We start from the raw sequence: 26,430 nt of genomic DNA on the forward strand, positions 1-26,430 counted from the left end.
TTCCACCTCTAGCACCTCACACAACCAGTGGGCATTTACACAAATGTCTGATAAACCGATCTGAATTCTGGAAAGTGGTTCTGTCAAACACTACTGCCTCTCTCCCCCAGAAGTTCTAACGTGTAACGTGTTTATAGAGGGAAATGTTGTCAGAGGCTTTTACTTCTTTCTGGTGGGCTCTGATAAGAATTCTAGACAACATTCTAACTTTGAAGTAATTCAACTCCAATGTAGATGCTCTTCCACATTTCAAAAACAACCTTGGACAAAACGTTTTGGCCTTTTTAGCTATAGCAATAATTTATCAGGCCAAATTTTATTTTCAGTCTAACCCAAAATTCATTACAGACACCTTAAACATATTTTCAAAATAGTACATTTTTACCCATTTCCCTTTTGTTTCGAACAAAACTATCATTTTCTATCTGTATAAAATGTAGAAGACAAAGCTATACTTCATTGCAACTAATAACTGCGTAACTTAACAGCAGGCTAGATAACCAAGCAACATTGGGTTCGTTGGAGTTTCATGGCAGAAGGACAAACCTGCCAATACAATACCTGAAAGTGGCCATTATATCACCGTTGATAACCCTGAAATGTATTTCATTTTTTCAGAGCACTTAAAAGCTTAATTCTCTATCCACTGCTATTACATTTCTCTGCCAATTTGAAGGAAATGAATGATTCTAATCTTAGCTTTCACAATCATCTTTTCCAGCCAGTACACAGTTGGTGCTTAAAAGAGTGCTAATGCAGATTATTCTGTAATTATGGTAAATGTTGAAATAATACAATTAATCTTATCCACGTCATCAAATTAAAGTGTCTTAGGAAAAAACAAACAAGGTAACATGTATAGGCATATACCAGATTTTATAAGTATATAAAGTATTTTTCAAAAACCTCAAAGCAGCAAATATCAAACCAGTAAACGAAACTGAACCACATCTTAACTAGAAATGAGTGTGAAAAATCCATCCTAGTTGTATTTATATTTAGGGGTGATTTTCATTTAGTTGTCTTTTATCAGTAAGTCACTCAAACTTAAGGCATGTTTACCACTTCAGTCACAAAGCCAATTCCAACCTAATCATTATAATTGGAAGTGTGGACTCCTCGGTCTCAGGGGACATGACCTATTCCTCATTCCACCTGACACTGAGCACCTGTGCTGCCTACCTGGAGAGCAGTAAATGCTTCGGACTAATTGGCTGTCATGTGGCTTGAATAGAATACCTTTAAATAATCACAAAGGACAGAGATAGGTGATAAGCATCCTCTGTTAAAGTGTGCTAGGTCAATCCTTTGACAGAATGGAGGTTTTTTTTTTTTTTTTTTTTTTTTTTTTTAATCTCAAAATATTTTCCTGGACTGGAGGTGATACAGGAAAGATGGGAGAGGTAGACTGAGCTTCTAAAATCAGCTAAGGATGGTCTTTATTTTATTTTAGAACTATCTAGAGAAAATGTGCCAACAGATGCATGGAATGGGGCTTTTAATTCTACCCCTGAAATGATCCTTACTAGAACAGATTTATTTGCCCAAATATAAGTCACTTTCCTTATCCTTAGTCATTTTCTAAAGTTGACTTAGTAAATTTTCATTATTCCTGTGGGATAGGATAATTTCCCCTGTAGACATCAAGAATCACTCCCACAAGCACATATCCCAGCCTAAGATTATGAAAAACAAGTAATACTAACTTTGAGGTTGGATAAGCAGTTGTTGAGGAAAACGTGCCACCTGTTCAGGAAGAGCTGCTTCTGACTGACACAGAGCAGACAGGTCACCAGGGGGTACAAGGCCTGAGGAGAAAGGAGATGAGGTCACAGGATGATTCATTCAGACTCCACAGGAGGCAACACAGCTTCTCTGCACCCACCATCACCATCTCCCCTCTCCCCCCAGGGGTCAGGTGGGCCTGAAGAAACAGCAGGGGGCCCGCGGCTCACGGATGCTTGCTGATACTGCTGCGGACAGATTCATCCAGCATCACGCATGGTTTAGAACAATATGTTTCATACAGAAATGTGATTCTCTGATGCTGCCTGCGTGTACACATTTTAAAAAGGCAGCATCATGGATCAGTTTCAGTCACCAGAAAAAAATTAAAAGCACAAAGGCACTCTAAATCTGAAAATGTTATTGACTGTTTCCCTCATAAACATCTACTAGTTTACTAGGTAGGTGTATATATTTTCTTTTGCATGCAACCTTCCTGTAATTAAGGAAGATTCCTGAAAGACATGTTATTGCACTGGTAAACTCCACCAAGACAAATTTAACCGCAGGAGGAATTTGCTTACGACCGAATAAACAGAGGTGCTACTGTGTTTTTCCTGTCTAACTGGGCCAGTTTCCCACTGCAGCTGGAGATGACAGAAAAGCTAATGGGCCATATACCACAGCATACATGTAGTACCCATCACCCTTTTGCTAGACCAGGAAGCATACGCGTTTTATGGATACTTTTCCTCTCCACCAAATTTAAGGCTGGTAAAGATTCAAACAAAAATATAACTGGCTTATCTACGAACTTGAATTAGGAAGAAACAATTGCCACGGTGAGATCCAAGGCTTAAAAATTCATTACCTTAGTTTTAATGGATGTTGCACTACCTCTACCATTGAGTACAACTCTAATGCCAGTCATCAGTCTGCATGTGGTTATCACAATGAACAGACAGGTAGACAAATGAGGAAATTCAGCCCCCGTACCGAAAAGCAGCTTTGAATACCTGCTCAGACCTGGTGGTGATGTTCATTGATCGGACCCTAGCTACCCATGCCAGTTGCCAGCCAGCTAAGCTGCCTGCTTTCACCAGACCATCACAATTACAGCTGGTGTACCACTTGCTGACCCACAAACTAGAGCTTATTCACCAGAGAGTGTAAAAGTAGTCATCTGGAAGAATTTCCTATGCTGTTCTTTCGCACCAAAGCCTTCCCAAGAATTGTTTTCCTAGTCTTTAGAGAACCTATCCATTGGGCAAGTATCTATTTTCCAACCCCCTTCCCTGCCTGTTTCAATTTTAATTTTGAGCCAGAATAGGCTCTAGGGGATTGAGAAGACAAACTGTTATTACAAACTTTGGCCTTCAGATTGGGGAAAAAAGTTCTCAGAAATTCAAACAAAAATCAAGTTAAGCCAATCTTAAAAATAAACAACAGCACCCTTAGGACCAGAAGGGTCACCTGGAGAGGCCTGGTCTCATCCCCTTATATTATCATGATTCAATCATGGTCAACACCACATGTGAACTCCAGAGTTTGAAATGCTACCCCTCTCTGAGGGAGTGGTAGGTAAGTCTCCCATCCGTGGACTCCTTACATTTCTCAAGTAGATTTCTGTCTAGGACTTTTAGCCTCTGCAGTTTTGTTTGTGCTTTGGATTTTCTCATAGTTACTAACCAAGGAATGCTTCTTTCGAGAAGAAAGTTCCAGCGTGGTATCATACAGACTTTCTACAAAGTTTCTAAGGCAAGGAACATTTACTTCATTTTTAACAGCCTGAAAGAGAAATGCATGTGAGTATTACGTTAATGAACTTGTTGATTCTGTAATCCAACTAGAAGAATTTCTTAGCAATGAAAACGTAACTCACAGCAGCGACTGGGACAAGGATCTCAACAAAAAGCCCAGCCAAAGCATGCTTGACGTCTTTGTCTTTGACCTCTAGGAAGTAATGTGCACATTCCTAGTTAAAAAAAAAAAATGGGGAGGGAGAAAAGATCAAAATGTGCACATGAAATATATGTAAGCAAACTAAGTAGCTCAGACTCTACAGTTTACAGAAATCAGTGGATTCAAACGTTAATCTTGGAATCTAACTCTACACAATGGCCTCAATGATATCTAGCAAGGATAGATATAGTGAGTTTTCTCACTCTCCTTCTATTTCTATTTCAGGTAACTATGCTGAAAGGACAGAGCATCTGTAACCAGCAAGCACACAAACATGCATCCACTGAATTACTGGTTGAGTCACTCATTCATTTCCAACAAATTTCTATTGATTACTTACTGTGTGTGGGGCCCTGGGCTCTTGATTAGCCCACAAACTCAGATCCCCAGGGAAGGTAAACATGGCAGGAGGTAGAAGACATTAAACTTATTTTAGGCCCTATGCCTGACAGCCCTGGGCACACAGCTGTTTACTTGTTCGCCTTGACATTTTAGGTGTGTTTATTATTCAGATAGTTTCATAAGCAAGTCTGGAAGGTGTCCTTTCTCCACCTCAGGCAGGGAAAAACTTTGGAATAGATCCTTGGGCAACGATGCCTTCGCCTGTGGATCCTGTAGGCTACTTTCGGTTTCCTAGGGGCTCATTCTGTGGGTGTGCTGGCTTGCCCAGACTTCTACCGACCCCTCCTCCTCCTTCCAGGCCTCACTGGCAGTAACTTACCGTGGTCTATATCAGGTATTGTTTTTATTCAAGAGGCCAAGGCTATGTGTATTTGATGAAGCATTAATATCTGCATTAGTTTTTACCCTTCATTTTCAATTACCATTAGGAGAATCACCAAAACTAGTTTCTAAAGTTCTCAGTCCAAGACCTCAGCACCACATGGGCAAGACCAGCATGGGAAGTCACCGAAACAGTTTTTTCAAACAGAATGGAACATGAGAGTTTCCAGGACTGTGGCCCTTTTCTTAATTATTTTGTATATGTTGTTATTCAAATACATAGAAACGTGAATTATCAATACACGTGTGGGTTAAAAAATAATGGAACAGTTAACAGTTACTGAGTGCTTGTCATGTGCTAAGAATCCCGAGAAGTACTCTGAGGTTAGTGTCATTATTGCCACCCTCAGAAATGGTAGGTGAGGCTTGGAGGGATAAAGTGGGGCTGGCCCAGGTCACAGAGCTCACAGTGAGGCCCAATGAGTTTGATGCACAGATTCTCTCCCTCAGCATAACTGAGCTATAATTCATATACTACACGATTTATCCATTTAGAGGATACAATTCATTGGCATTTAATATGTTACAGTTGTGCATCCATCACCACAAATTTAGAACATTTCAATGGCCTCAAATAGAAACTCTGTGCCCTTAGCAGTCCACCCTCCCTATCTATCCTCTACCCCAGACCTAGGAGTCCATTGATCTAATGTCTGTCTCTATGGATTTGCTGATTCTGGACATGTCATATAAATGAAATCCTATGTGATCTTTTTCATCTGTCTTCTTTTACTTAGCACAGCATTGTCAAAGTTCATGTTCATTGTAGCATGCACTTCATTATTTTTATGTCACATAGTATTCTATTATATGGACATACCACATCTTGTTCACCTGTTCCACTTATAGATAATAATATCAGGTTATAGAGATTTGGGTTACTTCCACTTTTTATCTACTATAAATAATACTGCAATTAACATCTCTGTGTTAAAGTTTTTATATGGATATATGTATTCATTTCTTTTAGGTATATGATTGGCCCTCCATATCCACACATTCTGGGAATCTATGGATTCAACAGCAGATTGCAAATATTTGCAAAAAAGAAAAAGGTTATGTTGTTGTTAACATGTGCTATGTAGTTAGGCCTACGTGACTGTGTCTATTGAACATGTACAGAAGTTTTTCTTGTGGTTTACCTCTAAACAGTATAGGATAACTATTTATATCTCACTGACATTGTATTAGGCATTATAAATCATCTGGAAATGATGTAAGGTATAAGGGAGGGTATGTGTAGGTCATATGCAAACACCACACCTTTTATCTAAGAATTTGGGTATCTGAGGATTTTGCTGTACATAGGGAGGTCCAGGAAACAATTCTTTTGGCTTATGAGAGATGATGGCATAATTAGGAGTATTCTTGGACCATACAGTAATTCCAGTTGTAACTGCCTGAGAAACTACCAGGCCATTATCCAAAGTCGTTGTGCCATTTTACATTCACACCAGCAGTGTGTGCGGGCTCTAATTTTTCCACACCTGTTGTTATCTTTCTGATTGAAGCCATTCTATTGGGTGTGACATAATATAGCCTATATTTATATTTATAACCTCTATATCTAAGCTCTCCAGTAAGACTGCCACCAAATCAGATTCACAGTAGCATTATGGAATCCCTTTTGATACTAAAGTTTTGAAAACTCTTAAGAGAATTTCATATCCTGCTAAGAATATTCAACAATTATTGTTATACACCATGAGGAAAACCGGGCAATAGACAAAAGACCTGAATGGTTTGGTAGATTTTTTAAAATTAAATCTCCTTTTATGGTATGAATAAAATAGAGATCTTTCTTCATTGTTCAAAGTTCTCATGCCTGTGAATTTAATGTAGCTGATCTAATACTATCAATCTTAAAAACAAAACCCAGCTATATTTTATTCATAGAACAATATGTACCAATGGGTGAAGAAGAAAGTCAACAAATAAGAAATTCTTTGCATCCTACTACAACGATGATATCAAAGTTTAAACATGAAATTTTATGGGGCCGGTGTTGTGGTGTGGTGGGCTGAGCCTCCACCTGCAGTGTCAGCATCCCATATGGGCGCCGGTTCATGTCCTGGCTGCTCCTCTTCTGATCCAGCTCTCTGCTTGTGGCCCAGGAAAGCAATGGAGGATCGCCCAAGTGCTTGGGCCCCTGAACCTGTGTGGGAGACCTGGAGGAAGCTCCTGGCTTCAGACGGGCCTGGTTCTGGCCATTGCGGCCATTTGGGGAGTGAACCAGATGATGGAAGACCTTTCTCTCTGTCTCTCCTTCTCTGTGGCTCTGCCTCTCAAGTACATAGATAGGATCCTAAAAAAAAAAATCAAATTTTATGTGTGCAACACGTGCATACATTTGGTTATAAGGCAAGGCACTTCATGAACTACAGAAGAGAGGGGAAGATTTTATTTTGCTATATTGACAAGAGCAGATGCACTGTAATGTAAATTAAGAATGATGGGTTTACTTGGTACTTTGAACATGTTGCAAGGGGAAATGCATTTAATCCACCTCATCCAGCAAATTCTCTGGTTTAGCCACACAGTGCACTGCATGGGATGGTTGTGTCCCCCTGTGACTGCAAGGCTGACCACGAGCCTCTCTCTGCTCAGCATGGTGAGAGGACTGGATGGCCTCACACTAGTCTGAAGATCTAAACTCAGAATTTGAAGTAGTTTTCTACTGAATGGGTGTTGCTTTTCTACTGCTGTGAAGTCAAACAGCTCTAAGTAGAACCTTTCAATGATTCTATAAGGGGTTTTCACCTTCCAGGTCTGTCATTTGGACTAAGGAAATCACTCAAGTTGACATTCCCCTTAGCTCTGTTGTCTAAGACATTACCTGCATGAACTGGAGAGAGGCCTCAAAGTCCTCCACTGGATACATCTTAATTCGAAAAAATTTCATCCCCATGATCAAGCTGATAATGCTTTGAACCACGTAAGGACTCTGCTCTTTGTGCCGTAATTCTTTTAGTTCTGCCATAAATTTCTTCTTTACAGCCGGGAATCTAAGTAGAGAACAGAAGTGATTTATCAAATACAGGGCAGGATTATGTTAACATTTACTGTACATGAGTGAGATAGTTATCTTTTCATTTGACTATTATTTATAGCCCTTGCCTATATTCATGCTGATCTAGACTCTTTTTACTTTTTATTTGTTGCACTCTTTATTTAGTGGAGCATTAAGTCTTTCACTATAATGTAAATTAAGAATGTTGTCTCAATTAAAAGAGAGAGGGAGGGAGGGAGAGAGGGAATATGATATTCTTAACATTGTATCTATGAACTACATTGAAATCTGCTCTCTTTGTCACATTAACAGGAACCAAAATTTTTAAAAAACTTGTCAGGAAAGTCACTGCAATGGGAATAGTTCTGGGGTGCTTCGAGTCAGTTAAAGTACAAAGGTCATCATTTTGTAAGGATTTGATGTTTGGGATTTGGCCAAAAGTTCAATTTTCTCCTTCCGCTTCTTATTCTAGCAGACACTCAACATCTCCTTCAGGCTAGGGGTGCAGATCCAGGGTTATTTGGACTCTCTCAAAATGGCCTTGCCCTTAAATTGAGCAGACTGAAAAGCTCCATGTCCTCAAGCTTAACAATTTCCAACCAACATGTAGACCCTGGGGGCCTCAAGTTTCAAATTGTGAGTACATGAGCAATAACACACTAGGTCAGCTATTTCTGACAAGGACAACAAATGATCCTTGGACTTGTACTCCAAATAACACCAAGAAGGATCCCTACATCTGTTCCCAATGTTTTTTGTTGCTATTTCTTTTATAGTTTTAGGTGAATGATTATGGAAAAATGTATTTTTGGGTCAAAGGAAAAATGTAGTAATGAGAACATTCAAATCCTATCTAAAAGATGAAGAGGAATGGACCGTCTACTCTATGCATGGGATTTTTAGTTTTGTCTGGTGAATGTTAAAGAAACAAAAAGACACAGTTCCTAACCTCAACACGCTTAATGCATATATATATATATTGTTTGAAAGTAAAAATAAAAATTACAACTATAATCTAATCTTAAAGCTTTTAAAAAAGAATCAATTTTAGGCTAAGAGGAAAGAAAGTAGTAGCAAATCTTTGAAGTACCCAAAGGAAAAGAGATGTACACATAAATATTATCTAAGATGGGTGGCTATACTATTAAACACACAACACACACACATACACACACAAACACACACATTCTTAGACTCACTGTATTTTGTTGCATCAGGTCATTAGCCCAAGAAAAAGGGTTAATTAAGTGCGAGACATGAGTAGAAGAGGTAATAGTGATTATAAAGTTAGAGGTAAACGAATAGAATCCCAGACATTTGGCGTAACTCTTGGCACCTCAAAGTAGAAATTTTAGGGCAAATAAAATAGGCAGCAAGCACACAGGGATTGTTTCACCAAACCCCAGTGCAAATGGCTTTTGGATGGCAAGTGAGGAATCTGAGAATGTGCAAGGGCTGGACATTTTCTAGTTCTTGGTTTAGGTGGGGAAATGACACAGTTCATTTTATAACAATCAGTGTCATTGTATTTTTAAAATTTTTCTAATTGCTACATGTATTAAATAATAAAAATGATATTAAGGAGGCATTAGAACAGAAAATATAAATAGCTTAAAGAAGACTTAAATACATTATGAATGTGGTATTCCCTACAGGATTGTTAACATAATTAGGAATGTTTCAGGGCATATTCCTAATCTGTAGTTGCATTTTGTGGATTTCTACAAAACATCTTCTTTCAAGATAGCATTCTGGACTGGCCCATTCTGATATTTCTTAAATGTTATTGAAATAATGTCAAAAATAATAGTAGCATTTATTTTATAAGTAAAATATCCTGGATATTAACTGAGAAATTAAACACAGCATTTTCAGAGAAGGAAATTAGCAAAAACTAAAAAAACAAATTTCATTTAATAACTTTACAAACTGACAGTGTTAGAGGACATCTTCTTGAATGAAAATTTAAAACTGTACCCTTAAACATTCTGGAATATAAATTCTAAACTCCAATGTCCTCATTCTTTCCTAGGTTTCATAGAAAAGGTTGATGACTTGGATGTTGATGATGACAGCAGTAAGTAGCATCTGCTACACAACAGCCATGGCCAGCACACTCTACACACAGTCACTCATTGTATCCTCACAGTGGGATACATGGGGTACTGTTATATCCCTTGTGACAGACAAGAAAATTGAGGCAGATAGTTCATAGCTTGATAAAGTAACACAATTGCTGTAAGTTAGACCTGGAATTTGAAGGGAGTGTCTGACTCCAGAATTGCTGTTCTTGATTTCTATGCTACACATTACACCACCACTGCTCAAAGTGCGGTTCGCAGACCAGCAGTGCCAGCATCACCCAGGAATTTGTAGACTTTCACATTCTTTGCCTCTGGGCGCAACCTACACTTAGAGGCTCAACTTTGTTTCCCAGCAAGTTCATACATGGAAGTCCTCACCACAGGTACCTCGGAACATGACTCCATTTAGGGACGAGGTCTTTAAAGACACAATTAAGTGAAAATATCACTATGGCGGGTCCTAGTCCAATAGGACTGGTGTCCTTGTACAAAGAGGAGATTAGGACACATGCACTCACGGAGGGAAGGACACGTGAAGACAAAGGGAGAAGACAGAATGTACAAGCCGAGGAAAGAAGTCTGGGGAGAATCCAACCTGCTGACACTGTGACCTTGGACTTCCAGCCTCAAGAACCAGGAGGAAGCAAACGTTTGCTGTTTAAGTGCCCAGTCTTTGTATTTTGCTGCAGCCACCCTAGCAAACACACATATGAGCAACTGCGTAGCTAAGTAGAAGTGCTGAGTTTGAGAATGAGTGTCAAGAGGGGGCAAGGAGCAGTTTCTCCCAAGTCATCATTCTACGGAAGAAGAAAGGAAAAACTTTCTGACAAATAGAGACTTCTGAACATGTGATGAACTCTATCACACAATTTAGTTACAAGTTGAATGCATTATTTATTATCTGGCTAGATGTGAATGCTACAAGATCAAGCACATAGGAGGCACTCAGAAAATACACCGAGTGGATTAACTTCCCATGGGGATAATGCGCCTCCTGTCACAGGAGGTATCCGAGCAAAGCTGAACACATTTCCCATGTTACAGAGCTGTCCCCTGCAAAGGGCACATGGTTAGGCCACTTTAAGGCCCTTCTTTCAAACTTGAAATCTTATTAATATGATTTGACTTCTACTGAGAAGGAAGCATAGGCATTCCTCATAAAAAAGGTCCACATTTAAGCACTGGTTTTCATATCTCTAACCAATGAATGTAACAAGAAGAAGAAAAAGGAGAGTAATCGGAATAACACAGTATTTCAATATCCTCGTGAGTTAGTGGCTAAAAGTTTATTTCTATTTTAATAACAGGAGATTAGGATCTAACTTGGCAACCCAGTGGGAGACTGTAGGAGAATTGGAGCCCACACCGAGGGCAGCAGAGATTCATTGTGTGGTCCTTGGGAAAGAGCTTCTGATCTCTGGCTCCTGTGGGTATATCATTTGCCTGCTAACTACCTCCAATTACGTTCAGCTGTGCGGAATTACTTCCCTTTTGAATCAAAAAAAGAAAGAGAGATTTACCACACCTAACCTGGGAGTGTCATCTTTGACACACCCTCAACCCTGAGGAACCAAACAGAGCTCTCAGGCCACATTCATCTCAAGCCTCTAAGGCTCCACTGAAAGCAGGCAGTCCACTTAATATAGAGCCATAGTGTAACAAGAAAAAACACCACAGTGAAGAAACCAAATATCTCCAACATGCCATACAACAAACGCAAAAACCGAGGTAACAAGAACGAGGAAGACACTATGATGCCCTCAAATGAAAAAGACACCCCAATTCAAGATTATGAAGATGATGAGATCGAAGAAATGCAAGAAGCGGATCTCAAAAAATTGATAAGAACATTAAGAAGTTCTCAAAAACAAATTCTTGAACTACAGAAATCCTTAATGGACAAGAAAGAAAATCTCTCTCATGAAAATGAACTATTAAGGAGGAATCAAAATGAAATGAAACAACTAGTAGAACAAGAAACTGTGATAGTGACAGGAAATCATAATAAAATGAAGAATTCAATAGATCAAATGACAAACACGTTAGAGAGCCTTAAAAACAGAATGGGCGAAGCAGAAGAGAGAATATCGGACTTAGAAGACAGAGAACAGGAAAGGAAACAGGCAAACCAAAGAAAAGAAGAGGAAATTAGAAATCTAAAAAATATTGTCGGGACTCTACAGGATACTATTAAAAAACTCAACATTCGGGTTCTGGGAGTTCCTGAAGGCATGGAGAGGGAGAAAGGATTAGAAGGCCTTTTCAGTGAGATACTAGCAGAAAATTTCCCAGGTTTGGAGAAGGACAGAGGCATCTTAGTACAGGAAGCTTATAGAACCCCTAATAAACATGATCCAAAGAGATCCTCACCACGACATGTTGTAATCAAACTCACCACAGTGAAACATAAAGAAAAGATTCTAAAATGTGCAAGAGAGAAACGTCAGATTACTCTCAGAGGATCTCCAATTAGACTCACAGCTGACTTCTCATCAGAAACCCTACAAGCTAGAAGGGAATGGCGAGACATAGCCCAGGTACTAAGAGAGAAAAACTGCCAGCCCAGAATATTATATCCTGCAAAGCTCTCAGTTGTGAATGAAGGTGTAAGAAAGACTTTTCATAGCAAACAGAAATTGAAAAAATTTGTTGCCACTCGTCCAGCCCTGCAAAAGATGCTTAAAGATGTGTTACACACAGAAACACAGAAACATGGTCATCAATATGAAAGAAGGTAAAGGAAGGAAACCTCACAGCAAAAGATCATAGGAAGCTCAATTTCTCTTTGACATAGAATTAAAATCTGATTCTCTGTTAAAGCAATGTGTTAAAGTAATCTATTATGTTCTCTTGGTGTCTGTTAAATTCTAATTGTTGAAAAACAGCTGAATTTTTATTAAGAGCTATGGGTTATTCAAATATGTGCTTATTTTCAAAGATTTGAATAATCACCTTGTAACAATGATCAAATTTGGTCTATGTTATGTCATGATTTTAAGGAATCTTATTTCAACCAGATATTTTGGATTTTGAGCCTTCTTGGCATTCCTGACAGGCATTCAAAAAATCAAAGTTTCAAACAATCTGGACTCTAAAATTTCCAGTAAAGCTTGGACTTTGGTTTTTCCAGTTTGGGCCCAACTGAAAAATCGAAGGAGCTATGTCTCTCATCTTATAGAGACACCAACTAATCAGGCTATTTGGATTATATTAGAAGGACTGTCAAGATGCGACGTGGTACTAAATTTTAAGTTTCTATAATGGAAAATGCTATTAATACAAATGTTTGAGAATTAAAAAGTCTAATGATCTTGTGTTACTAGACATGATAGTTATCTTAATGAGAAAGCCCCAGAGGCCTAAAGGGTTAAATACTTGTAAAATCCTACAGGCGCTTTCAAAAATACTGTGAAGTAAGCAAGTCCCTCTTGTTGGTTGACGAGTTTATAATTTTAAACATGGCGACTTAAAGTCTTTTGCCATCCACAGTTATATATGATTTGCTGCTCATAAAACTAAAGCGTTGTTGGTTCTGTGTTTAGCTATCCTCCTATAGGTTCCTATAGACTTTTTCCAGCCACTTCTATTGTATTCAGTACCTTGGGATTCATCTGTAAACAGATGAAGCCAATAATGTATTAACAGTACCAACTGAGAGAAAGTATGGTTAACTGAGGTTACTAAAAACAAAAAGCAATTCAAATCAATTGGTGATCTACAAAAAGAGTTAAGGTTTTAAAAGCTATTATTAAAATTGCTATATTGGTCTATTATGTTATGTTATATGTGTGTACATATTGTATGTCCTCGTAGAAAAATTTTATTAAGAGTTTTATTTTAATTGGCCTATAGATAAGATTGTCCATAAATTTAAGGTGCTAAATTTAATCAAAGATACATTTTAATTCACGTGACCTGAATCTCTGCATCATATGTTTTAGACTTGTTGGTAGAAAGAAACTAAAAACATTTTATATGGTTATGCTTAAGTTTACTGGTTAAACAAACTACACCATGTTAGATATTTAAGAGGTGTTTCCAAATACATGATTCTTAAAATGTATAGAAGGCATTGGACCTTGGGGTAAATGTTTTCTTAAGTTGTTATCTAATGGTTGAAACTGTTTGCTAAGTATTCATGTGATATTGCTGTTGTCAGCAAGCGATCTAGGACTTGCTCCCTCATTTCTCTATTCTAAGCCCAACTTATTCTTTCATTTCTCTATTCTCTTCAAGGTAGGAAACTAATTCTATTATGAAGGAATCTGTAGGATGCACAATTTAATCTTTAGACCTTATAAAAGAGATAGCTAACATTTTTCTGTAATAGCATAGCCAAAATAAGAGCTTAAATTATAATCTCATAGCTAGATTCACTTCGCCATCAGCGAAGTAAACAGTAAGTAGAAAAAACCTCCCTTTCAGACCAAAGGGAAAGAAAGTTGTAAAGTGAGAATATAACTTTCCTCGTGGGCATTGTCTACCTTAGAAAAACTACTACAGAACATGCCTGTGACTATAGACTTGTAGTTCAGGCCACCGAAGATTAGAGATGAGACTTGGGCACTCCCTTGACTTGCATCCTCTGGTCTGCTTTAACAAAAACCAGGAGGAAAAGAAAGCTAGGCATCAGAAGCAATGGGTGGCAGGCCTATTGATGGCTGATCTGTACAGTGATCTGCCCTCAAGGAGACCCAACAGGCCAGTCCACTGCAGTGGCTTTCAATGTGGTAAGCCTGGGCTTCAGCAGAAGTCAGCTTGTGAAGAGCCCTGGCAGCTCTGCCAAGAGTTGGATCACTGGAAATGGACCTGCCCTGGACTCGAAGGATGCCCAGGTCAGAGCCACAGATCTTATTGGCTCTGAGCTGAAAAGCCCTTCACTCAGCCCAACTTCCAAAGTGACCACTGCAGCTGAGGGGATGGCCAAGCAGGGTCAGCAACATTGCAGGCAGAACTGTAAATTTCTTGTTAGAGATGCCACCTGCCTTTACCTGGCCAGCTCTCCTCCCAGGCCAGCCAAGTAATGAAAGTCAACAGAGTGCCTTCTCCTAGGAGGTTCACACCTCCCTTAGGATATACCCCATGTGAAGAGATAGATAGGTCTGGGCCTCTTAACTTACAAGGCCTAAAGCCCAACAGATTATTATCAAGCCCCTTCTGTCAGGTTCTATTTGCCTCTCAATCAGAAAACTTAATTGTAGCTTAGACAGCACCTTTCTTAGCTCCTCTAATAATGACTCTGTCCTTTGTTCTAGACCCTGTCTAGCGCACTTGGGCCTCATTCCTTCGTAATCATAACCTCTACTCTACCTCCAATGGCCCTACTCCCAACCTGTGTGTACTGTTGGTCCTCTTCCCCACTTAATGCTGTATAATTGTTCAGACCTGGTTAATGCCACTCTTAGGATCATTGGTTATATCCTCACCCTGTCTTTTATGACCTTGTCTAAATATGATCAGAGTCGGCAAACTTGGAAGGCTTCCATAGCCTTGGCAACTCATGAGGAGAGCCTAGGGTGGTTACTGGTGCCATAAACTAGAGCGTCAATTTGTTGGGTCAACAACAGGAGTCACTGTGCACTTGCTCCTCATGTAGGATCTCTGTCCTTAATGTGTTGTACATTGATTTAATGCTATAACTAGTACTCAAACAGTATGTTTCACTTTGTGTTTCTATGTGGGTGCAAACTGTTGAAATCTTTACTTAATGTATACTAAATTGATCTTCTGTATATAAAGAGAATTGAAAATGAAAAAAAAGTTTATTTCTATTTTAAAAATACCTTTTACTTTTAAAAGCCCCAAATGACAAAATCATGTTATTTTTGCACAAAAGCAATCAAAAAATCTGTTTGTACTTAGAATCTGTTCTCCATTAAAATGATTTTAGGGAAAAATAAAATTTTTTATGATCTTTCCTTTAGTATTTATTATTTAGTGCTGTATTTAATACAATAAAACTAAATGATTATACCTGGTGTTTAGTATTCCATAAAACTCACATAAAAATAAACCTGCTTTAAAATTTATAGTACATGAGAGTGCAAGAATATATAAAGTATGTGTAACATAAAGGGAAAGTAATATTTAATATGAATCTTAGAAGAAATCATCACTATTTAAGTTTATATACCAAGTTTTGGCTAAGGTATTAAAAAAATCTAATTTTAATATAACTGACTTCAAAAAAAGTTTTACCAGGTATATCACTTAATAACAAAATATCTTCCCTTTAATGACAGGAATGAAGCAGCAACATTACTAGTAAGAAAAAAATTAGTGATGCAGCTAAATTCCAAATACCTGAGTTTTAATCACTAAGGTCATAAAGAGGAAAATATTTCATATGCATCACCACAGGGAATGGGGTGAGCAATCTAAAATTAGAATTATTCCATTATTCAACTTTATAGGAAGAAAGTTCCCCGCACTGCACTAAATCGGTGTCCATCCTTTTCTTCGCCCCAGAACAAAGGAAGCAGTTTTCTGAGACTGTGATAAAATAATGGTCCTGGAGTAAAAGAAGTGTTGTGACAAGTCATGGTAAGACCCTAGTTTAAGATTATACCGTCTGTCAATAAAGGAGTGCACATATCGTCTGTTGAGAACAAATCATGAGTTATTTGAGTCTGCAATTACTACAAGAGCAAATGGACCAAGGTCCTCAAAAATATCTAATTTAAACCTTATTGATTTTTGAAGGAGGCAAGTACTATGTGTGAACATCACTTAACAGCAACAAATGTCCCCATTAGTGACAGGAATGAAGGGATGTCCCGGTGACTGGAAAGTATTGGAGCATTGTCCAAGAAAAGCATTACTTACACCCAAATACTGCAGAACCAGGACAAACGCTGACGTCACGAAAGCCACTGTTGGAAAGAAAACACTGGCTCGGTGGATCATAAATCTGACCTAATATGGAAATTCCTACAACCTTAGAATGTTGCTTAGTTCTGATATTGCTTCTCAGAAAATTCACAGTCAACTCAGAGTCTATGTAGTGAAGGGAGGTCATTTGATGATATCCAATATTATGCACAACTCACAAAAACTAAGAAAAATACAAAACATCATTTTTGGCACACTAAACTTTCCAAATGATAGCATAAGAGAAATATGCTAGGAAATTTACAAAGGAATTACAGAGGAATATATTGATATTTTCAGGGTTTGAAATATCAGCAAATATGCATATTAATACCTCATTTTTCTAATCCTTTTTAGGAATGAGGTAGACACACATGAATTAATTTGTCAGATAATTGCAGCTTATCCATTCAAAATGTCAGTACCTTCCTTAGTCATTTGCAATGGAAATCTCTCCAAAATGCATTATACCTTTCTGTCTTTAATGACTCATGAACTATAATTATCACAGTAGGCTATAGTAAAAGTACATATAGCTTTATCATTTAGCTTTAGCCCATTTAGCCCATATAACTTTATCATTTAGCTTTTTGTAATTAATATGTATATTTTTAAGAAATTTACTCAAAAGGTAGAGAGACAGTTGTCCACTGGTTTACTCCTCAATGCTCTTAATGGCCTGGTTGAGACAAGGCTGAAATCAGAAGCCAGACACTCAGTCCAGGTGTCCTGTGTGCGTGGTAGGAGCTCAACACGTGAGCCGTCACCTGCTGCTTCCCAGAGTCTGCAGTGGCAAGGACTTGACGTCAGGAGCCCAAGCTGGAAATCAAACCCTGGCACTCCGATATGCGATGAGGGCATCTTTAGCGACTAGGCCGAATGCCTGTCTCTACCATTAAGTTCTTTATATGCTTTGGCTAGGTTATTTCTTTTTTGTTGCTGTCACCCTTTGACTTGGTATTTTTTACTGGCTTCAGTGAATCATCCCTAGAAGTTTCTTTTCTCCATAACACGGACACATTATGTGTTAGAAAAAAAGTAGGTGGTTAGGATAAGTAGACAAACTGGATTAGATTAAATCATGCCAAGGAGTGTTTTGGGTGTATTTCTTGAGCTCTTCTCTATGTTTTGACTACAATAGGTTGCTGAGCAAGCTCTGAAAAAAATTTTTAAATATAAATTGTGTTTTTCCATCTATTAGGATAAAGATCTTTTTGAGGATTGTATTTCCCAAGAATCGGAGCATCACTACCACCTCTGGATTGAATTCACATTATGCCTGGCTCATTGTACCCAACCTAGGCATTTGGGATTTTGCCCAGTTTGCCTTGAGGCTGGGCAAAATGAAGGCAGGTAAGTAGGGTGTGACATCACTTTTGGAAGAAGTGTATTATTGCTAATAGTCTAGCACTACTTTGTTCTAGCCTGCTAAGGAGCATTATGGGGCCAGATAAATTTAGCAATGAGAATTTTCCCTTGACTTGTTTCCATGACAGAGTCTGGGACATTTTTAGCTCTGCTGAATTAAGTGAGGTCTATAGGAAAAGGGCCATGCTAGAATGGAATTTTCCCACTTACAGATGACATGTGGCGACTACCCACTCATGGACTACAGAAAACAGAACTTCTAAAGCTGATAAACTTTGGGATATCTGGCTAGAAAGAAAAGTCATCTGGTTAGTCCGTCTCCTTCTTAGAAGCAGCAGTCTGAAAGCCATGGACTCAGTAGGGTCTGGCCCATTTTTCAAATGAGAAAGGTAACTTGGTTCCTGCCTTGAATGAGCTTCTATTTAGTTTCAGGGATTGGCATACATGGAAAAAAGAATCCAAGGCCCATGTGAGCTCACTCACACCCCATTCATTAAGGACAGAAGAGGCACTCATGTCCCCACGGTAATGGGGTAATGGGTTCTGACGTCCACTTACTTCGCTTGTGCCAGCACTCCAATGACTTCTGCGTACAGGTCGGCCACGATGTGCATGTTGCCAGTGTTCGGACCAAGGTACCTGAGGAAGGTATAGGCAGACAAGTCAGGGGTCCTTGGTCATCCGAAAAGGGCAAACCACTGATTAAGTTTCAAATTCCCAATGTCAACATCTTACCCTTCTTTGTATTTGAAGTGCTTGAAAGCCAAGTTAATAACATCATGTATTAAACTGTCTATGACAGGATGAAGTGGAATCTGAGGGGGAAAAAGATGAACATTAAAGAGCAACAATAACAGTAATTCTAATGACTACGGATGCCCATTAGCAACCCGTAAACATGAGTCCTAGGACCCAGTACTTAGAAACAAGGTAATAAACTCAGACTTTCAAAGCTTAAGTAGCTTTTATATCTGTAAATTTTATGTAAAAATAACAGTAAATCAATTACCCACCTGTTTCAAAACTTCTATTAAAACTAAAGAAAAAATGAAATCAATGGCGAGGTCCCGTCTTTCCATTAAATAATCTCGCTGCTGTTCATCACTGTAAAATGGAAAATATTCACAATAAATGGCACCAAAGATTTTCTTAGAGTGACATGACTCATCAAAAATCTATCCCCAATGCACTGAAAACTCATCCTTTTTACAAGATGACAGTGGCAAACACATGCTAACATTCTATTGTCAAAGTGGTATACTAGACAAACAGGATTTGAAGTAAGAATATTTGAATTTAAAATTTTCAGCCACATTATCTTGAGAAGCAACTTGTGAGTCTACAATCTCATCCTGTGGACTTCCCTAAAGTATCTTTCATCCCAGGAATTCTATCATCTGTAAAATGTGATACAAACACGACACAGCTGTCATATTAGAAGTATACAGTGAAAGGACCTTGTGAAGGCATCTAAACAATGTAAGGAAATAATATGCTAACGTGCTAAGGAGGGCTCATTTGGAATTGAGCAAAGACAAATACATACATGAAATGACAAGTTCCTTGGCGCAGATAAATCGTTGACTTTGTTGGGGCCAGTCCTGGTTTAAAATTAAGCTGCTTTTACTTACCAGCAATTTCTCCATCTACAAAATGGGAGTAATAATTGTATAGGGTTCGAGTTTCCCTTATCTGAAGTGCTCGGGACCAGAAGTGTTTTAGATTTCAGAGGAGGGAGAGGGTGAAGAGGGGGAAGAGGGGGAAGAGGGGGGAGAAGGGGGAAAGAGAGGGGAGAAGGGGGAGGGGGGAGGGGGGAATAGGGGGAATAGTGGGGAGAAGGAGGAAGAGAGAGGGGAGAGGGGGAAGAGGGGGAAGAGGAGGAAGAGGAGAGGGGGGAGAGGGGGAAGAGGGAGTTCATTCCCATCTGCTGGTTCACTCCCAAATGCCTGCAATGGCTGGAGCTGGGCCTGGGGCTGAAGCAATGAGGCAGGAACTTAATGTAGGTCTCCTACCTCCAACATTGGTGGCAGAGACTCAATTACTTGGCTGTCACCTGCTGCCTTCCAGACTCTGCATTGGCAGGAAGCTGTATTTGGGAGTTGAGGCTGGGGCTTTGAACTCAGGCATTCCAATGTGGATTGTGGGCATCTGAACTGCTGGCCTAAAAACTCTGTCCAAGACTATTCTAAATATGGAATGTTTTCCTCTTGAGTCAAGAGGGTATGAGAAAGAATGGGAGGTAGTATGTAAGATATCAAAAAGAACTTCTGGAGTTTCTTTGTGACCTTAAAGGAGTGGGTTAACAAGGGAAGAAGCAGCTTTGCCTTTCAAGGAGAAATGTATTGACAGGGCAGGAACTCATTCATTTGGGATCCTTGATGAATAGCCCTACCAGTAGGAAGACGGGTGGATAAAACCAATCAGTTGAAGTCCCCTAAGACCTATGAGGGCTGGGAAGTGCTAGTGGCTAGCTGGGAGAAATGGAAGGTGCAAAGCTGCATTACAAAGGAGGACCACCAAAGGGAAGGAGGACTCTCAGGGGCAGCCAGCAGTAGAGACTGATTTTGTGTTGGATATGGCTGTCAAGGGTCTTTGAAAGTAGCCAGAGGACTCTGAGGAATTAGCAATTCTTGGAATAAAAAAATAACTTCTGATTCTCTTTTATTTGATAAGTCAAGGTATGCTTCAAGTAAAAGTGAGACATATTTTTCCAATAATGAATTCAGTTTTATTGCTGGTTTGAGGTCTAACTGCCAGGAGGCTGGAGGCATTTGACAAATTTATTTGGCAGTCAAAATGTTGATCTTACACTAATCTTAGAAATCATAGCCCAGTGCATATCTCTCCCATTTGACTATTTTGGTTTCTAATGCTCCTCCCTACAGTTCCTTATTTATTTTTTCTTGTAACACAAAGTCACATTATTAGCTACATCATGCCCTAGAGACTGTCATTCTTTTGGCTTTTTCCCAAGCAGAAATTCTCTCTTGTTCTTTTTTTAACTTTGTTTGTATAAGGAGAACAAATTTCATATATTTCATATATACAGCTTGAAGAGCATAATGATTCTTCCTACACTACCCTCCCTCTCCTCTTTCCTTATTTTTCTACTAATTTTTACAATGACATACTCTCAAGTTACTTTATAATCACAAGTTTAAACATCCACTAAATAAATAATTCAACAAATAGTAAATAGTAAAACTACTGTTCTTCAAGACTATGGACATGAACTATAAACAATAATCAAATCACAAAATGCCAATTTTACTTATAGCCATTACATTTGTCTTGTCTTTTGAGAATTGGTTTATTTCACTAAGCATAATGGTTTCTAACTGCATCCATTTTGTTGTGAAAGACATAATTTCATTTTTTTTATAGCTGAGTAGTATTCCATTGTGTATTTATACCACAATTTCTTCATACAGTCACCAATTGATGGACATCTGTGTTGATTGCATACCTTAGTTATTGTAAGTTGAGCTGCCATATCAGGGATCTAAATCTAAGACCTCAAACCATCAAATTACTAGAGGAAACACTGCAAGATACTGGATAGGCAGACTCCAGGAGCACAGGCAATAAAAACAAAAATAGACAAATAGGATTATATCAAGCTAAAAAGCTTCTGCACAGCAAAAGAAACACTGATTAAAGTAGAGGCAACTGACAGGGAAAAATATTTGTAAACTATACATCTGATAAAGGATTAATATCCAGGATATATAAGGAGCTCAAAAAACTACTCACCAACAACAAAACAAATAAAACAGGCTGAGGATATGAGCAGGCATCAAATACAAATGATCAATAGACACTTGAAAAAAATGCTCAGTCACTAGCCCTAAGCGTAATGCAAATAAAAACCACAGAGAGGTCTCATTTCACCCCAGTTAGAACAGCTATCACCCAAAAATAAATAACAAATTCTGGCAAGGATGTGGGGAAAAAGTTACCCCAATACCCTGTTGGTGGGAATGTGAAGTAGTATAATCATTATGGAAGGCAGCATGGAGATTCCTCAGGAATCTGAATATAGACCTACCATATGACCCAGCCTTCCCACTCTTGAGAATTTACCCAAAGGAAATGAAATCATCATATACAGGAGTTATCTGCATCCCCAATGTTTATTACAGTGCTCTCTTGCTCTCTCATTTTCAGTGTTCATAAGTACCTAAAATGCTACTGAGTAAAATGTTACTGTCCTGATTCTGTATTTGATTTCAGTAATTTCAGCAATTACTCTGATCTACCAGAAATAATCAGTAATACAATTAAAAAGCATTTTCAATCCATAAAAAATCAATCAATTCATGAAAAAAATTCTAGTTTTAGTAACCACCTGCTGACAAGAGCAGAGGAGCAAAACTGAAACTCACTGTACTCCCCACCCCCAGATAAGTTCTAAGATAGCCAACATGTATGATGGGGATTTTTAAGATGTTTATTTTTCCAAGAATGAGCCATTTTCAGGCATAGAAGTGAAATTTCCTCTTTAGCACCTGATAAATAACAGAATATTTATGAGGAGAGACCACTAATAGGTACAGAGTGATGAAAATGTTCTGGAAGTAGACGGTGGTGATGGTTGTGCAATCCTGCAAATAAATTGCAAACACTGACCACGGACTTTAAAACAGTCAATTTGATGCTATGTGAACTATCTCAATAAAAATCTCCTTACTGAATCATTTTTTTAGTTGAAGAAGAACTATTAATCTCTCCCCAAAACAAAATGATAAACAGATGATGGCATTGCTGCATAAACTGAAGTATATTATAAAATGAAATTATAAATTTGGATGTAATTTTATAAAATTGTCCATCTTTGGTGTCAAAAGAACTCTATAATTCTTAAAATATTAGGACTATCAAGAAAAATGAGAGCTAAATCATAAGAATTAGTTAACATCTGATTTTCTGAGTGATTGAGTTTAATTTGCTTTCTTTAAGATCATTAGAAATGCATAATCAATTCATGTAGGGAAATCTAACAGCTGCTTTTAAAATACTCTTGTTTTCAAAGGTAAGTGTATCAAGCATTCTTGTGCTCACTGTATTGCTGTCCTAGATTGATTTCAAATATTCTAGGGTGCTTCAATAAGTTCATGGGTGGGAAGGAGGGTAGAATAGAAAGTATCCCTATATTGCTGAATCTGTATATAGGAAATACATGAAATTTGTGTTCCTTAAAGTTTTTTTAAAAAGACAATTTTATCAGGGCTGGTGCTGCAGTGTAGGCAAAGCCACCACCTGTGGTGCTGGCATCCCATATGGGCACTGGTTCAAGTCCTGGCTGCTCCACTTCTGATCCAGCTCCCTGCTAATGCTGCTAGAAAAGCAGCAGAAGATGCCTCAAGTACTTGGGCCTCTGCATCCCCACGGGAAACCCAGCAGAACCTCCTGGTTCCTGGCTTCAGAGCAGCCTAGCTCTGGCTATTGCAGCCATTTGGGGAGTGACCAGAGGACAGAATATCTCTGTCTGACTCTGTAAAACTGCCTTTCAAATAAATAATTTTTTTTAAAAGATAAGTTTACTTTGGTGCAAAAAACTTTAAAACCCATGAATAGGAGGAGTCTTCAAAAGAGTTCATGAAAAATGCATGTTATGAGAAAGTTCTATATATTTACCTAGAATCTAAGAGGAAGTACATTAATCTGAACATATGAGAATCTTAGCTCTATGCTTGCTGAAGAGCTCATGTAGTGGCAAGTTCCACTTTTTAAACCCAGAAGAGAAGGGGCCCACATAATAAGCCGAATGCTCAGGTGGAAGGAGAAGTCAGCCGCGGGGTAACCAAACTTCCCTGTTTTGCTCCCACGTAGGCTTAGGCACACAGAGCCGTGAGCCAGCCACAGTCACACGGCTAAGCAGCAGTGTCAGGATTCCCCACAACGTGCAGCCCAGCACCCTGCAAGCTACAGCACACTGGGCATTCAAGGTTACTGCAATGAGGTCTAAAATATCCCTGCACACCATGCGAGGCCCTGCAGCCACCCTTCTGCCTTTTCACACAGAGGGCAGAGGAAAGCAGTAGGCAAAATGTGACATGGGTCTCTTTATCCCCTGTCCCCAACAATGTCAAGATAATGGCTTGTGTGAATTTTCAGCCGTGGCATCTGGCAGCGGCTGGGTGCTCCAAATGTGTTACCTGCTCTAGGCAGTGGTGGGGTGGGGAGGGGAGGGTGCAGCACCTGTTAGGTGTCCTACCTTAGGGTCAGGAGTACCTAAGATGCCTCATAACTCCCATAACTCCCATTATGGTTTATAGTTCTCAAAAAAAGAAAAGAAAAGAGAAGAGAAGAAGCCATAATTCTTACATAGAAAGAAAGGTACCTTTTAGATTTATTGCTTGTTCTTGGTCTGTATTCATGTGATTCATCCTCAATGCCATTCTGCCTTTTATACCAGTCAAATAACGTCCGTAGAATGGAAGGCAGGCAGTACTCGGCCAGGGAGCTCATGGAGCTGATGACCTACAGGGAGAGATGCAGGTGATGAAAGGGTTGGGGTGGCAGTGCCAATGACTGAGAAATACATATGCCAGAGCTCCAAGCAATATTCACTACAACATGTTCTTATTTATCATAGTCCTTTCTTTCATAACCTTTGTTAGTATATTCCTAAGAGCCCATGTCTCTCAATGTTGACAGGCGTTTCTAATTATAAAAATGAGGTGAAACACATCTGGAGGATAGTTTGGAAATGCACCTTAAGAACCTAATAAAATCATTCTCAAGAAAGCCACTATTAAGACTCATCTCAGGTACATAACCAGAGAGGAGCAAGAACATTCATGAATGTGAGCATTACTCATGATAGCAAATAAATACATATATACACAACCTAAATGTCCAATTAAATGTAAATGCCTGAATATGATGTGGAAGCGTGTGTAGACTCTTGATTAAAATATTAAAAATCACATTTTAAAACTATTTCATGGGCATAGGTGTTTAGCCTAGTGGCTAAAACGCCCACGTCCCACACAGGAGCATTGAGTTTGTTCCCGGCCCCAGCTCCTGATTCCAGCTCCCTGCTAATGCAGACCCCAGAAGGCAGCAGTGATGACTCTCCAGTAATTTGGTTCCTGCCACTCATATGGGAGATTGGCTTGAGTGCCTGGTTCAGCCTGGCCCACTCACTGTCATTTAGGGAATGAAACAGCAGATGGGAGTGCTGTGTCTCTGTATCTGTCCATCTACCTCGCAAATGAAAACAACTATGATGCTAAAATTCTCAGAATATGTTAAGTGAATAAAGAATATTTAATTGGTCTGATCTCAATTTGGTGTAGACACTATGTAAATGTGTCAAAATGGAAAATATGACTTCCAATTTTTTTGAAACATGAGGTTACTTTAAGAAGAATGAGGGGGAAATGGAATTAAAAAGATAGCTTTTTGATATTAAAAATATTTTAGATCCATGAATAGTTTTTCACAAAATGAATTTTCCATGAACTTTTTAGAATCCTACATATACATAGATTTAAAACATTTTTGGAATCAAAATAAACTCATCTTTTAGTGCCACTTTCTATCAACATGTAAAAAATTAAATTTTATTTGAGAGGCAGAGGCAGGGTGGGGGAGAAAATCTCCCAACCACTGGTTTATATTCCAAATGTCTGCAACACCAAAGGCTGAGCCAAGTTGGAGCCTGGACCTAAACCTCAATTCCATGTAAGTGGCAGGAACCCGACTGTCTCCCAGGTGTGCATTTGCAGGAAGCTGGATAGAAAGTAGAGCAGCTAGGGCTTGAATCAGGCACTGGATCTAGAAGCTGGAGTCAGATATAGAACTCAGGCACTCACATTTAGGATATGGGCAGCTAAACACCTGCCCCGACTTCCTATGACTTGAAGTCCCCACATGAACCAACATATAAAGTGCAGACTGAAACCAGGGGCTTCAGGAGAGGCTACGTGGGAGCTGAAAATGAAGGAAGGATTTACCTGGAACTTTTTTAGAAAGAGAAGCCAAGATATGCAATCAAACAAGATGATCATTTGTGGATGAGTGGATAAAGAAAATGTGGTTCACATAAATGATGGGCTATTACTCAGCTATAAAAAGAATGAGATCTTGACATTTGAAAGAACATAGATGGAACTGTAGTCATGTTAAGTGAAAAAAGGCAGACACAGAAAGACAAATACCATGTTTTCTCTCATATGTGGAAGGAAGAATCAGTGGATCTGAACTTAAAATAGTGATTATGAGAGGCTAGAAAGGGTTGAGTGTGGAGGGTAGAAAGGTTGGAAACAGTAACAAAACACAATGGGATAGAAATAATAGGTCCTACTGTCCACAGCACAGGTGGGGACGATAGTTCACTGCAGAATGTTTTGCATAAAGAATGGGAAGATAGGAGCTGTTAGGATCCAAACACAAAGGAAAGAAAAGGGAGCCACCTTTGTGGCACAGCTGGTTAAGCACTACCTGTGATGCCAGCATCCCATATGGGCTCGGGTTCGAGTCCCTCATGTTCCACTTCTGATCCATCTCCCTGCTAATGGCCTGGGAAAAGCAGCAGAGGATGGCCCCTGCACTCACGTGGGAGACCAGGATGAAACTCTTGGCTCTTGGCTTTGGCCTGGTCCAGTCCTCGCCATTGTG

General features: G+C 39.0%; 1 protein-coding gene across 2 annotated transcripts in view; it reads right to left on the reverse strand.

The window, feature by feature from the left end:
• The window catches only part of FRY (FRY microtubule binding protein), a 512,138-nt gene that overhangs the window by 182,780 nt on the left and 302,928 nt on the right, over nt 1-26,430 (reverse strand). For both annotated transcript variants that reach the window (XM_062194404.1, XM_062194403.1), the window contains 8 exons: nt 24,146-24,285; nt 18,816-18,906; nt 18,538-18,617; nt 18,361-18,441; nt 7,307-7,475; nt 3,608-3,700; nt 3,415-3,513; nt 1,707-1,808 (listed from right to left, as the gene is read on the reverse strand). In XM_062194404.1, coding sequence (XP_062050388.1) covers nt 1,707-1,808; nt 3,415-3,513; nt 3,608-3,700; nt 7,307-7,475; nt 18,361-18,441; nt 18,538-18,617; nt 18,816-18,906; nt 24,146-24,285 — 855 coding nt within the window. The remainder of the gene's footprint in view (nt 1-1,706; nt 1,809-3,414; nt 3,514-3,607; nt 3,701-7,306; nt 7,476-18,360; nt 18,442-18,537; nt 18,618-18,815; nt 18,907-24,145; nt 24,286-26,430) is intronic.

This window comes from Lepus europaeus, chromosome 6 (assembly GCF_033115175.1).
Source record: "Lepus europaeus isolate LE1 chromosome 6, mLepTim1.pri, whole genome shotgun sequence".
Lineage (NCBI taxonomy): Eukaryota > Metazoa > Chordata > Mammalia > Lagomorpha > Leporidae > Lepus > Lepus europaeus.